The 15,052-nt window shown below is 36.4% G+C and overlaps 1 protein-coding gene across 1 annotated transcript; it reads left to right on the top strand.

Annotated features, from left to right (window-relative positions):
- The first annotated feature begins 2,787 nt into the window (after positions 1-2,787).
- LOC133778282 (probable sodium/metabolite cotransporter BASS6, chloroplastic) lies at positions 2,788-5,220 on the top strand. The gene is made up of 6 exons (XM_062218161.1): positions 2,788-3,040; positions 3,155-3,348; positions 3,419-3,671; positions 3,767-4,020; positions 4,119-4,201; positions 4,878-5,220. Exons 1-6 carry the CDS (start codon positions 2,862-2,864, stop codon positions 4,938-4,940), a joined length of 1,026 nt encoding a protein of 341 aa, XP_062074145.1. The 5' UTR covers positions 2,788-2,861; the 3' UTR covers positions 4,941-5,220.
- The last annotated feature ends 9,832 nt before the right edge of the window (positions 5,221-15,052 follow it).

Below are 15,052 nucleotides of genomic sequence, written 5' to 3'. Positions count from 1 at the left end.
TAATCAATAAATGTAATTCTGTCCTCCATTTTTTGGTTCGCTAATTAGAGCTAGTCAAGAATTGTCGTTTTATCCTTCTAATTACTTCTTGTTCCTTAAGTATCATTAATTCACCAGTGAATAACTAATCTATAATCATATTATATATTTGAGCTCAATAACTATTCAGTCCCAAAATTAACCCTTAAGGGAACCAATATTCGATCCGTTAGGAAAGTTTGTATTCCATTATTGTAAAATCATGTTCCCAGTCATTCATGATATTGAATCTCCAAAACAAGTCACCAGCCTCATTATATCAGGAGATTTTAACGAATGAATCAAAAGACTCAATAAACATAAAGAGGAGTTCATGATTACTCAAAATTTAGATTGGTCTACAAATGATCATCTATTATGATATGAATTAAATTTTTATGGCAAACGGTAAGTTTATAAAGATAATTAATTCACACCGGTGTTTTCATATATAATCACTATTATATACAACACGTTTACCAAGATGTTTATTCACATCAGTAATCTAGATTCAATAATTGAATCTAGATTCAGTAATCTAGATTCACATCAGTAATCATATAATTGAATCTAGATTACTCGCATCTCATATGCTTAGTAAACTATACTAGCAACCATTCATTAAAGATTATATACTCTAATACGTTGCTGACTATTCTATTAATTATATATGATTTTAATTCTCTCGTACACATATAAGATAATATTATCATAAATAAATATGAAATTTTATAATATTTATATAAATTATTCACACAATAAATAAAACATTCAAATATAATAAAAATATATTTTTATTTAAATAAAAAAATATCTGTTCCCATGCTTTTAAGACACAAACCCAACAATAAAGCCTTAAAGGATATAGGGTATATGTGGTTGACAGAGAGACCAGAGGAGGTGGTTACTAAAGTTCTATAATAAATATTATTTGTTATATGCCAGTCAATAAGGAGCTGCTCGTTGAGTGTTTATAATTATTTTTAGTCTTCAATTTTAGTGGTTTACAATATAATAGATTAGAAACACATTGATCAAAGGTTGTCATTTGGGGCAATCGATACAAGTAATTTTAGGCCTTCAAATAGTACTTCTCTAAGGTTTAGATTTTAGTTTCGTTGTTTTATTGTTTTCATAGTAAAGTTGTTTGCTTGTTTTTGTGTTTTTTTTTTACATTTTAATGATCTTTTAGAAAAAAAAATGATGTTACAAGAAGTGTTTTATGGTTACTCGATTAAAGATGACATCAGTCTAGAAAAATGAGTGTAGGGCCATTTTGGAGGAATTTTAGAGTTCTAGACAAATAAGTTTTTTTTTGAGAAAAAAAAAGTCTCAATATTTTATCTGAATCCAAATATGAGAAAATAAGGGGCTGATTGGTTTGTCATTCAAATACAATTTTATGTTTTTGAATCCCTAAAATATAAGGGTGTGATTGGTAGGGGATTCAAAAACAGTTTTATCATTTTCAGATTTTAAAAAATGAAAACAGCAATGAAAACTTGATTGGCACACTTGTTTTAGAAAATAAAAAAAACCGTTTTTGAAAACTAAGTTAAAATCCTTCAGCAAAAGAGAAAACAACTAATTGTTGTTTTCTTTATTTTCAAATCATTTGATTTGAAAATAATTTTCTAAAATTATATTTTTGAATTAACTACCAATTAGCCCCTTAATGTTTTCAGTATAATCTTACTATTTAAAAAAAAAAAAATTCTTGCTATTTTTCTTATAGTCTTGATTTTTTTTCTTTTGTCATTTTTACAAGTCAATCTACTTTTTAAAATTTTTATCTATATAAATTTAGTAAAATAATTAATTATAAAATTATATAACAGAATATAATTTAATTCTAATTTACAATATATTTGCTAAAAAAAATCATTGATCAAATAAAAATTACAACAAATAAATAAAAAAATATTTTCACTTCAATTATTATTATACAAAAAATAAAAAATATATATATATATTACATATTCAATTTTTAGATTTTCTACCAAAAAATTATTCAATTTTATAAAACTAAAAAATAGTTAACGGACAATACATTCAATCACATTTTCATAAACATATTTTCAGACACTAAATCTAGATTCTTTTTTCAGAATCATACTTTTTCAAAATACAATTTTTAAATCACTAATCAATCGTGTCCTAAAAAAATATAACTTTAATATAAAAAAAATCAAAGTTAATGACAATGCAATATTGTTATGAATTTAATTAATGCAATATTATTAAATTTTAATTTATCAATATAATTAAATTTTACTTTCAGCTAAACCAATCACATATTCAGTTTCTGTTATATTTTCAAATTTAATCTCAATCACAGATTCAGTTTTTTAAAACTCAAAAACAGTTTACTGACATTAAACCAATCACATTTTCAGAAACATGTTTTCAGTCACTAAATTCAGATTTTCATTTCAGAATCCCACTTTTCAAAAATACAGTTTTCTAATCGCGAACCAATCAGACCCTAAAGTTCTCACATAATCCTTAATTGGTAAGTTATTTTAAAAAACAAATTCAAAACAAGTTTTGAAAAAATGAGTCTGCTTTTACACATAAAAATTGAAAACGATATTTTATCATTTCCTATAATTTTAGAGGGACTCACATCATTTTAAATATAAAATCACTAACCAATCAAAATTTTGGAAAGTGAAAATATTATTTTCAAAATGAGTATTTTCAAATCAATTTGACTATCCAAATACATTGTTCCACAATTGACCTCCAAAGTCTTGATATTTTCAAATGCACTTTTTGGACTTTGTATGTTGAAGTGCTGTTGAACTTTATGTTACTTATTATTATAACGAGTCCTATGCAAAATGATTTTGATCCTCGTTGATTATAGCTTAAATGTTGTCTTCTTTCAGATGGTTCAGCAAAACAAGTTTTCAATCCTGGAGATTCTGAAGAAATCAAATTCATTTCTACCTCATGTTGTCCTAGCTAGTACACTCCTGGCTTTAATCTATCCACCTTCCTTTACATGGTTTACCACAAGGTTGTGGAATTTTCTTATAGTTGTGGCATTTGAGAAATAAAGAGTTAGTTTTGAATGTAATGATAAATGAGTAGTAAATACTGTACTTAGTATTGTCTTGTGTTATGGTTTCAGGTACTATGCACCTGCTTTAGGCTTTTTGATGTTTGCAGTAGGAGTTAATTCCAGCGAAAGGGATTTTCTTCAAGCTTTTAAGAGACCATTACCTATTTTTGCTGGTTATGTTGGTCAATATGTAATCAAGCCGCTTCTTGGATATTTTTTTGGCTTGATCTCGGTTGTCGTATTTGGTCTGCCAACTCCTATAGGTTAGGATCAGCCACTTGGTCTTATAAGTATTGGTGTGCTTGCTCTAACTCTCTTCTAAATCTGTTTTAGGTGCTGGGATTATGTTGGTATGTTGTGTTAGTGGTGCACAACTCTCCAACTATGCTACTTTTCTGACTGACCCCAAAATGGCTCCTCTAAGCATTGTCATGACATCGTTATCAACGGCTACAGCAGTAATTGTCACACCATTGTTGTCACTCTTACTCATTGGAAAGAGATTGCCAGTTGATGTTAAAGGAATGATGTCTAGCATTCTGCAAATTGTTATTACTCCAATTGTTTCAGGCTTGCTTCTGAATAGGTGATACATTTTCACCAAAATTTATATAAATATATATGTTTTAATTCAACATTCTCTGTTTTAGGTTCTAACTTGTCATATGATCTCATGTTTAGGTTCTTTCCTCGACTCTGCAATGCTATTCGTCCATTTTTGCCTCCGTTATCAGTATTTGTGACAGCTCTCGGGGTCGGAGCTCCACTTGCTCTCAACATAGAATCTGTACTGTCTCCGTCTGGATTAACTGTTTTGTTGCTCATTATTGCCTTTCATTTATCGGCATTTATAACCGGTTATATCCTCACCGGAGTGGTCTTTCATAAGGAACCTGATGTGAAAGCACTGCAAAGAACCCTATCATATGAGACAGGTTTTATTTTTCGTTTTCTGTTAGTAGTATACTATTATATGTAGAATTTATTAAACAGTCCATTTTTGTTTTTACATTCTTGTTTCAAATTATTACAGGAATGCAGAGCAGTCTTCTGGGCCTTGCATTTGCTAATAGATTTTTCCAAGATCCACTAGTTGGTGTGCCTCCAGCAATCTCAGTAAAATCGGCAGCCTTTCATAAATGTCTTTATTAGTTTTTAATAATTTTAATCATATGATGATGAGTTTAGGGAGGAAAATAGTGAATGTAGTGTGTTAAAGATTAATAATTAATGTTCCACGTATTTAATTATGAAATAATCATGACTATATATATTTATGAAGACTAATGATAGGTGCACTCTTAATTTGTATACTTAAATTACACATTATGATATGATGTCTAACTAATCTCAACTATATAATTAAATATTATGTGGATTCCACTTAAAAATATTCATAGTTGAGATTGCTTACACATCATGATTATAATTTGAATGTACAAATTGAGAGTGCATAGTCTATCATTACTCATATATCACACCCTGCCAAACATACTGTTAATCTTTGCTCTTGCTAGTCTTTCTATGGTTTGTTGTGGTCTGATATTACTTAAAGTTGTTTCGTATTGACCACCTAAGAGGGGTAGCTCCACTGGTCCGGCATTTTGTTTGTTCCCACATGGTCTGATGTTCAAGTCCTTTGAAGAGTAAAAAAAAAAATTATTTCGTATTCAAACTCAAAGAAGCCATCAACACAACTTAATTTTGAAAGCTGCTTTTTTGAAGTGACAATGCGAGACCATATTAGGGATTGTATAGATTTGAAGGTATTCATTCTTTCTCTTATTTGCAGACAGTAATAATGGCATTGATGGGGTTCACTCTTGTCATGGTTTGGGCTAAAAGGAAGCATTAATAACTGGTACTGGCTTTGGGGGCAAGAAGTATTGGAGGAGGCAGCACAGATAAATAACCTTTAGTTAACTGTTGATAATATTATCTAGGGTAGGTTTGTTCTTCTTTGCTCACAAAACACAAGGTTTTTTCAAACTTTAAGCAAAGGAAAACCCACTCCCATTCTTCAATCATAGGCCTGAAAAGGTCATTCAAATTAACATTATATGAATGTGCATATATGTATTTTAATTTGAAGAAGAGATTGCTTTATATCTCTGTGATCTGAGGTGTTACATAAACCAGAGATTGCTTTATGTATTAATTGCTCATAATTTGAAGAAGAGAGAATGACTAAATCGCAAGGGAATTCATTTTTTAGAATAATTATGTAATAATTATGAGCAATTAATTAATTGTGAGTTAATTAATAAATTAACTAATTAGTTTTTATTTGAAAATCTTTATATTAGTTAAAATAAAGAGTAATCATTGTTTGAATTAATATTTGAGAGCGTTAATTATTATCTTATTATAAAGTAATTATTCATGATAGTTCTTAAGATAATGTTAATTTTGAATTAACTGATATTTATTTTTGGGAATAAATATATTGTCTTAAAATTAATTAAACAAATGAGAAAATTGGTTAGGAATTATTTTTTAATTTTTCTTAGATTTTGTGTAAGACATATGGGGCATATAAATTTTTGTAATTTTATTTTTGAAATGATGTTGTAAAAATTCTGGTCACAAAAATGAGAAGAAAAATAAGAGGGACCCGAGCTACCAGCCAAAGGCTAGCAGCCCGACCCCCATGACCTGTGCCACCTGCGCAAGCCCCTCGGCTCACGTGCCCATGTGTTAGGTGCTACTGCGTGCCCTTGAGCCAGGCGCTACCACGTGCTAGGGGTGCACATGAGTTAGGTTGGCCAGGTTAAAATCATTTTAATGTGCCAACCCAATTATATTGGCCTAGAGAAATCATAACCCATTCAAAATATTTTTATTCTACGACCCAACCCTACTATCTATAGTGTTGTTCGGGTTGGGTTGGGTTGGGTTGAATCTACTTTATAAATTTCAAAATTTTAAAATTCATGTTAAATTTAATTTTGAAAATCAATAAATTATATTCTTCAACGTAATGGAGAAATTTAAAAAAAATATATCATCAAGATAAAACCTACAAAATAAAACACTCAAAACTAATGGTTTATAAAACTGTAAACAAAATAAATTTTAGAATTACGGTGATCCATATAATAACAAATAGGCACAATTATTACTTTGGACTCTTCTCCTCTGTTCATTATCTTTATTTGGATTGTGTACAATTCAATAAATAAAAATTAAACAATTTAGTGAAAATAAAAAACATAAAAGAAGAATATTATTAATAAATCAAATTCAACTAAAAGCTAGACAGAAATTTACAAATTAGCAGAAGAAGAACATAGAAAATAACTAAAAACTTATATACAAAAAAAAAAAAATCAATAATATGCAATGCACAAATTCATCAAACTACATAAAATAGAGCATATTTTAATTGAAGCATTGGACTGCGAGAAAACCCAATTTGTATTACAAGATATTTCAGTCTAAAGTAATTACTAAGCAGACAAAAAAAAATCATGACAATTCATTCAAGGCCTCAAGCTAAAGACGATATTAGCATATTCTATTGAAGTACTTTAGAACCTATTCAAATTATTGACTCGTTTTTCGTCAACTTAGATATGAAGAGCACTAAACACAAATACATAAAAAATAGAAAGATTTAGGAGCTTTTTACGTGGTTCATCAGTTAAAATCTGCTTAGTTCATGAGTCACTATTATTACTCTTACATACTACTCTCTCAAAGCTTTTTCAGAAATCAAATTGACAGAATCTTCTCCAGTACAATTTTGTGTAAGTTTTCTGGCCTTCACCTCTCATAATTTTTTTTTTATGTTTACATTTCCTCTGTACATACAATGTTTTTTCTGGTTTCTACCAGATACTTGGAATTCCTCTTACAATAGATAGTTTCTGATTGTGTAGATTTGCATAGATCAGAAATATATTTTAGGCAAAAAATTTATGGTAAAAACTAATAAAAATGGGACCTTTTAGGTTATGGGGAATTAGGATATAGGTTTCGTATAGCTTAAGAAAAAAGGGTTTGATTAGGGTTTTACTGCACGCATCCCAATAGTATCTCATTTTTTGAGTAACTGTCCAATTTTCCCTAGAAACTCGAGATACTCCAAATTGACACTAACCGTCCCACTCTCGCGTGGCTACATTCTCGATGCCCCGAACTTTTCAATAATTCGGTGTTGGCATTTGAGTTAATTTTGTTATTTCGAACCTGAAGGCTCGATTAAGGCGATCTCTTTATCTCGAGCTTACAAACTCGTGTTATCAAGATCTTAATCTTTTCTACTTTCTTTTTTATAATGGGTCCTCACCTTTTTCTTTCTTGTTAGATTTCGCAGTCTTCAGAGAATTGGTGGAGGCCCGAGCTTGCCATCCCATACTATCCACCCTTTCCTTGTCCTGAATCGTCGTTTACATGAAACCAACAGCTAATCCGCTAGCACAAGGAACAACTCGAAAGGGAGGACGTCCGAGCCCATTTTCGACGCCAGATTGACGAGGTTGAAGAGGGAAAAAGGAAGAGGCTTCAGTTTGTTGTGTATCCGGATCTCGACCCCGAGATCCGTCCAATCCCTTTAGATCCCGACTATAAGGTTACCATAGCCTTCTCTCCCGGTGAACTCATTCAACCTCATGGAGAGTGCCTCGACCCAACCAACTACCTCCAAGGCCCTTTCTATTCAAACCTCGAAGGATAGTTTCTTCGAGGTCGAGCATTATCGAAGCTCCGTGACCTCCACTGGACATATCTCCGAGTTGTTGGATTTTCACGGGTTAAAGCTATCCGAAAAGCTAATGTGTCAGCCTGCAACCTCCAACGAGAGAAGTTGTTACTCTCCTGGTGACAATAATCCTGGAGTCGCGAGCATATGCGAGCTGTGGCCCTACTGCCCCTAAGGGATTATTTCTGGAGTTTCCTGGACTACACTGGCATTGCCCCTTTCCAGCTTCAGACCAACTCCTATAGATTCTTGGCTGCTCTGAGGTCGTTGTACCACAAAATGAAGTAGGGCGGGCCTTCGGCACATGTCCTATATCTCTTCTATCTCAAGAGTAATCATTCCCGAGCTCATGGCGAAGAAGGGTTTTGTAATGCCCCGGATTTCCTATTATGGTTAACGGCTGGATTAGTAGGCCGGGAGGGCCATAATTGCTTAATTATGCTGTTAAACGTGTTTATGTACGTTTATGAGAATTATATTATAATATAATGTTAATTGTATGCATGTCGGTGATATATGTTGAGACCACATTATGATGTGGGTTTGTTCGAGCTGTTCGACATGAGACGATCGTAGATTATTGATTAGCGGTTTAATCACAGCGGGTTTAAGTGTCGGGACTTGGTTTGAGTCTCGGGGTGATTTTGATGATTAGAGCGTTACCGGGAGATAAAGGGTAGCGGGATGTGAATTATTGGTGTTTGAGATTATTGAGAATAATGGGAATTGGAGAGCGTTAATTATGATTAACGAGTTAGGAGGAAAGTACCAAAAATTCCCTTGGGAGTCTTTAGAAACCATTAATTGACCTAGGGGTAAAATGGTCATTTCACCCCTAGGATAGATATAACCTTATTTAGCTGAAAAGGTGATGGAAAAACAGAGTATCTTTGATAGAGTTCTCCCGTACCTTCTTTTTCTCTCTGTTCTTTGTGGTTTCTGAACCAATTTTGAGGATTCAAGCTTAGGAAGCAAGCCTTGGGAGTTTGGGAGTGTGTTCCATCATTGAAGAGCTTCATAAGCCAAGCTTTGGGTAAGTTTCTAACCATAGTTTCTCTGGTTTGCTCTGTTTTAGTTTTGTTTTGCAGCTGAAATGTTTAGGGTGAATTCATGGGTTTTGTTGGGAGTTTTGGCTAGGGTTCCCATGCTTGTGATGTTTGGGATGTGTTGGGATGGTTTTTGGGTTCACTTGGCATCAAGAATAGGCTTTGGAAGCTTGGGAATCGAGTTAGAATCGAAGGAGATGAAGAAGGTCGGTTCAGGGAAGTTTTGGGCTGGAGGTAGCGCTACAGCGCCCACCCTAGGGTGCTATAGTGCTCCTCAGGAGGGTTTCTGGCACTTGGGCGGTTCTGAGTATAGCGCTGTAGCGCTAGGGGTTGAGCGCTGTAGCGCTACCCTGTTCCTTTCAAACCCCGTTTTGAGTGTTTTTAAGGGTTTTTGACTTGGGGTTTCAATCCTTAAGGCCCGGGATCGATTTTACTCATCGTGTGGGCATGTTTCGAGGTCCTGAGGGTGGTGCTTGGGTTAAGACCCTATTATTGTGGATTCTCATTAATGGAGGTTATAATTGGTTGTGATTAGGTAACCGCTAAGGAACTAAAAGACCGATCGTTCTCAGGGGTCGTCTTTATCATACTTCTCGCTCGAACTTGAGGTAAGAAAACAGTGTATGGACACAGTTGCACCCTGTACAGGTATATGACATGCATGGTTTGATATTGAGGCATGTTGTTTGTTATATGTGAACGTGGATTGCATATCAAATGCTAATGATTGCTAATCACCTGTTTAAGACACTGACTAGTCAGGGACCGACTCTAAAGTCGATGATCACGCATTGAGTGGCTTTATGGCATTAATGCGAGACCGACCTAAGGTCGAAGAAACTTACAAGCGCTTGCCTGGTCTACGACCAGATGACTATAGCCAAGGTATATGACCTCGGTGACCGTTTGTCACATGGCTAAGGGACGTTGTCCATAGTTTCAACTCTAGAGTCGTGAGGAAGGTTATGTTGGTGACCAATCACCATGCACCTGTCCTGAACAAACTTATGAATGAAACACTTATCGATTAAGCCCTGGTGACCCTATCGTCACATGGCTAGAGGGAGCGATGCTCATTACTGTGACTTTTGGCTAATGTCACCTATTAGTCGGACTGATAGTCCTGGATGATTATTATGATCGTTGTTGATATTATACCGTATCTTATTGTGTTTTCTTGCTGGGCCTCGGCTCATGGGTGCTACGTGGTGCAGGTAAAGGAAAGGAAAAGCTTGGCTAGCCTTGAGTGGAGAGCTTGGGCGATGTGATGTACATACAGGGCCGCTTGACCGCCACGGTCGAGGAGTTCTCAGAGGGACTAGGGGTTTACCCTATTTTTGCCGCTTAGGCCGGCGGAGTTTGTAATTTGAAACTGTAGCGACTCTTTTGTAATATGAACTACTTGTAAACATTTTAAAAGGCTCATGAGCAGTTTATTTACTTAATGAAATGTACCCTTTCCTTTTACTGGTTTTCCACCTTAACCTGATAATAACACTTAGATCATGTTTTTAGCCAAAGGACTCGGGTAGCGAGTCAAATTTCCGGTTCACCGTTCTCCGTAACTGTTCTGGGGTAGCCAGGGCGTTACAGGTTTTACTACCTGTCGAGCTATTTGAAGAAGAAGCGCTTATTCGAAGACATTCCTAATCATCCTCCAAATTTCAAAACCATCTTCTTTTGGACGGATGAACTCGCTCCTTCTCAGTTCTACTCCTTCCAACGAATTCGTAAGTATTTCGTCATGTTCATTTTTTATTCTTTGGTTTTTGAGCTCGAAATGCTCACTCAACTCTTTCTTGCAGCCAACTACCACCGACTAGTGCCGACCAAGGATATGAAAGACCACAAGGAATCAATTCTGAAGCTTCCGTACGGTCGACGGTCTCTCACCTACCTCCTCCACGAGGATAAGCTCCGAGCTTGTGGTCTCTTGGGCGAAGGCGAGTCCATCGACAACTTGTGAATCCGCAAATATGCGAAATGGGAAGACATCCCAATCCCCATTGTCAAACTTCCCTCCAGGAGGAGGCCCTTGGGCTCGCAAGCCCATGTCTCCGTTATGCGCCTACCTGAGCATCCAGGCTTGGGCACTGAAGCCCAAGACGAGGCTTCGTCAAGCTCGGAGGATGGAGGTAAAGTAGTGTTGGACCTGTCCATGTGGTCTCCCACTCTTCTTAGACGGGAACCTAATGTAGTGGTTCTTTTCAATGACCCTAGGAATAATTTGTAGATCTAGTCGGGGGTAGACATTAAAGTCCATAGGTTCGATAGTTGGTTAGGGAAATAACACACTATGTATAGTCTAAACGAAGTCTGGGATGGGGTAGCTAACCAATATGAGACCAACGACTATAGGGATTTAACGAGACTGTCCCCCACATATAGAGAGGGAACCCATTTTGAGTCATCAGAAGACATGGGGATTTCTTAGTCTCCGAGCTCAAGCTCGATAGAATCTTCCAGTTAGGTTTCTTTCCACTTGGAGTCTCATCACTCATGGTAACCTAATCAACTGCTGATGTTTTATCTTTCATTTTTCAGGTGATATGGACTCGGACCTGGACAACCTCCTTAACAAGTCATTACCTCGAGAGCAAAAAAACGCCACAGAGCATCTTAGAAGGGAGGTCGCCCCTCCAAACTCACCAAGAAAGCCGAGGTGGTCCCTTTGGCATCGAGGCCATCCGACCCGGGCCAAGTTACTGAGCTCCTAGCACCCCCAGAAACTGTTAATCTCTCTCCTACAGCTCAACCAAACCGAGCTCAGCCTCCCATTCGAGATTGCTTTCTCTCGATCTCAACCTATGTGCTCGAATTCGTGGTTGACGGTGCTGTCGGTACCCCTAGGGCTTTGACTCGTGTGGGTCAAAGCTTTAGCAACCTTGGGGCTCCCTAGTGGGAATTTCTAACCTCCTCCCAGGATGCCAACACTCTTTTTGACAAGAGTGAGGAACTATTTTCTTCGGTTAGTTACTTTCTGACAACCTTCCTACTTCTGTGCCAACTTTGAATTTTTGCTTTTAACATCAGTTTTTCATTGCAGTCATTCTTATCCTTTGTTCAGCATAACTTTGTCCTGAACTGCGAGGTCACAGTGAGTGTAACGACCCAAATTTCCTAATAAGGCTTAGGACCTTGATTAACGGGCCAGGATGGCAAATCTTGGAATCATATGATTAATGATTATGTGATATTTATGTGTATCATTATGTGAATATGTGAATAACATCATAATATGACTTGATATGCATGTTTAGGTGTATTAAATATGCATGTGGGCCCATTTTTGTTTAATTAGGCAATTTTCATATTTTGGCCATTTTGGGCATATTTGGCATATATTTGGTATATGTGTTGTAACGCCTTGGTTACTCCAAGACATTTACTGTGAACTTTGAATCGTGCTTAAATCACTAATCGAGTCATTTGGTTATAAACGTGCATCTAGGTGTTATTAACAGGCTAAGGTGAAAAACTCGATAAAAAAGGAAATGATATATTTTATTTAAAACATAAAACTGTTCATGGGCCCATAAAAGATTTTACAAGTTATTTACAACTCAAAATGGTCATTTCAGTGTAAAATTACAACTCACCGACCTAAGGAGAAAAAATAGGGTTAACCCCTAGTTCCTCCGAGAAACTCCTTGGCCGTGGTGGTCAAGCGGCCACATATGTACACATCGCCACCTAAGCTCTCCACTCAAGGCTGGGTGAGCTTTTCTTTCCCTTTACCTGCACCACATAACACCCGTGAGCCAAGACTCAGCAAGAAAACTCATTACTGCATGTATATAATTTCAGATGATGATTATGATAATCATCCAGAGCTTATAGCCCTAAACAAATGAGTGACTGATATGTAAGTCACTAATGTGGGTTCCGCTCCCTTAGTAAATGAGTGACCATGGAGTCACTAGCTTAAACCAGATTAGTAACTGATGAGCGAGTCACTAATGTAAACCAAATGAGTGATCATGGAGTCACTAATGTGGGTTCCGCACCCTTAGCCATGTGACGATGCAGTCACCTGGGCCTTCTAGCCCTGGCTCTGAGTGACTAGCCATTAGACTAGACAAGCGCTTTTAGTTTTCATCGAACTTGAGGTCGGTCAAGCATTAATGCTCATGATGAGTCATTCAATGCTTATTTCAATTAGATCTAATATTTTCGGCTTGCGTTAAACACACTAAAACTGTTCTTGACTCTTAAGCCAATACCATACGACCAGTGCTCAATACTACTGCCGAACTTGACTAATGAGTCACAACTTCATAGTTAATACCGACACCATTGCCGATTCTGACTAATGAGTCAGTGCCATTCACAAGTAAGCAAGATATGCTAAGCATTTGCTATGCAATCAATGTCCACATATATGTCACTCAACATGCCTTGTGAATAACCATGCATGTCACATATGGGGTGCAGTTTTCTTACCTTTGGTTCGAGCGAGAATTAATACAAGAACGACCCTTGAGAACGATTGTTCCCTTTGATTTCTTAGCGGTCACCTAGTCATAACCAAATATAACCTCCATCAATGAAAATCAACCATAAAAAGGTACTTGACCTAAACCTCACCCCGGGACCCCGAATTGTACCCAAACTGTGAGTAGATTCAATCCCGAGCCTTAGGAATTGAAACCCCGAGCCAAAAACCCTCAAAATTGCCCAAAACAGGAATCTGGAAAAGCAGGGTAGCGTTAGCGCCCCAGCGCTACAAGCAGGGCATAATGCCCCTGGCTAGCGCTGTAGCGCCTAAAGCTGGGCGTTGTAGCGCCTAAAGCTGGGCGTTGTAGCGCTACAACTAGGGTTTTCAACCCTGGTTTTTCCCTCCTTCGACACCACCATTTCCAACCTGTAAAACAAGCTTCCAAACCTCATTTAAACTCCCAAATGAACCCCAAAACCATATACAAAAGTCATAGGCATCATAACCCAAGTAACCTTTGCCAAAAACTCCCATTAATTCTCAATATCCAATCTAGAAATCCAATAGAAAAATAGAGTAAAACCAGAGTTTTAATGGTTAGAAACTTACCTTAAGCTCAGTATATAACCCTCTTCAATGGTGGAACACAATCCTAAGCCTTCAAGGTTCACTTCCCTAGCTTGAATTCTCAAAAGAAGCTCAAAAATCAAAAGAGAAAAGGAGAAGAAAATGGTGTATGGGAGAGAAAGAAGCTTACTCTGTTTTGGAAGGTTTCTACAGCCTTCAATGGTTTAAGTATATCCTTAGGGTGAAAAGACTATATTGCCCCTAAGCTTAATTATAACCCTAAATAGCCTCCAAGGGCAAAACCATCATTTCTCGCCTATCTCGTTAATCTTAATTAACGCTCTCCAATTCTCGTTAGTTCCAATATTCTCAAATACCAATAAGCCATGTTCCATTACCCTTTAATTCTCGGTAATGTTCTAATCCTCAAATTACCCCGAGACCCGAAATCAACCACGTTATGACCAAACCGCTAACTTGCACTCAAAGATCGTCTCATGCCGAAAAGCTCGAACAAATCCACATTATAATGTGGCCTCATCAATGTTTCATCAACATGCATGAAAATACACAATTACGCCCTCAATGCGCTAAATTACCAAAATGCCCCTATGATGAAATGTGGACCCACATGCATGCATTTAACATCATATTATAATATAATTCACATAAACATGCACATAATCATTTAATGGCATAATAAATCAATTATGGCCCTTCCGACCTACCAATCCAACAATTAAACCTAATTAGGGATTTTGGGGCATTACAACTATCCCCTCCTTACAGAAATTTCGTCCTCGAAATTTACCTGAACAACTCAGGATACTGATTCTGCATATATGACTCTAGCTCCCAAGTCGCTTCCTCGACCTTGCTGTTCCTCCACAATACCTTAACCAAAGGTATCGTCTTATTCCTGAGGACATTGTCCTTTCTGTCAAGTATCTGGAGTGGGTGTTCCTCATAGGAGAGATCTGCCTCAAGCTCCAGATCTTCATAACTCAAAACATGGGTCACATCAGATACATACCTTCAAAGAGCTGAAACGCGAAACACATTATGCATGAAGAAACGATTTGGGAATTTGGACAGAATGGAAAACTCAGCTCAATATGCTGAGGAGCTATTCATTTCATTATATAGCAAAAGAAGGAATTACAAGAGCCATTACAACAGTGACACATATAAAGTAAATACACATAAAACAATGC

The sequence above is a fragment of the Humulus lupulus genome, chromosome 5, assembly GCF_963169125.1.
Source record: "Humulus lupulus chromosome 5, drHumLupu1.1, whole genome shotgun sequence".
Lineage (NCBI taxonomy): Eukaryota > Viridiplantae > Streptophyta > Magnoliopsida > Rosales > Cannabaceae > Humulus > Humulus lupulus.
The sequence above is the reverse complement of the archived record's forward strand: the minus strand, read 5'-3'. Positions and strand labels throughout refer to the sequence as shown.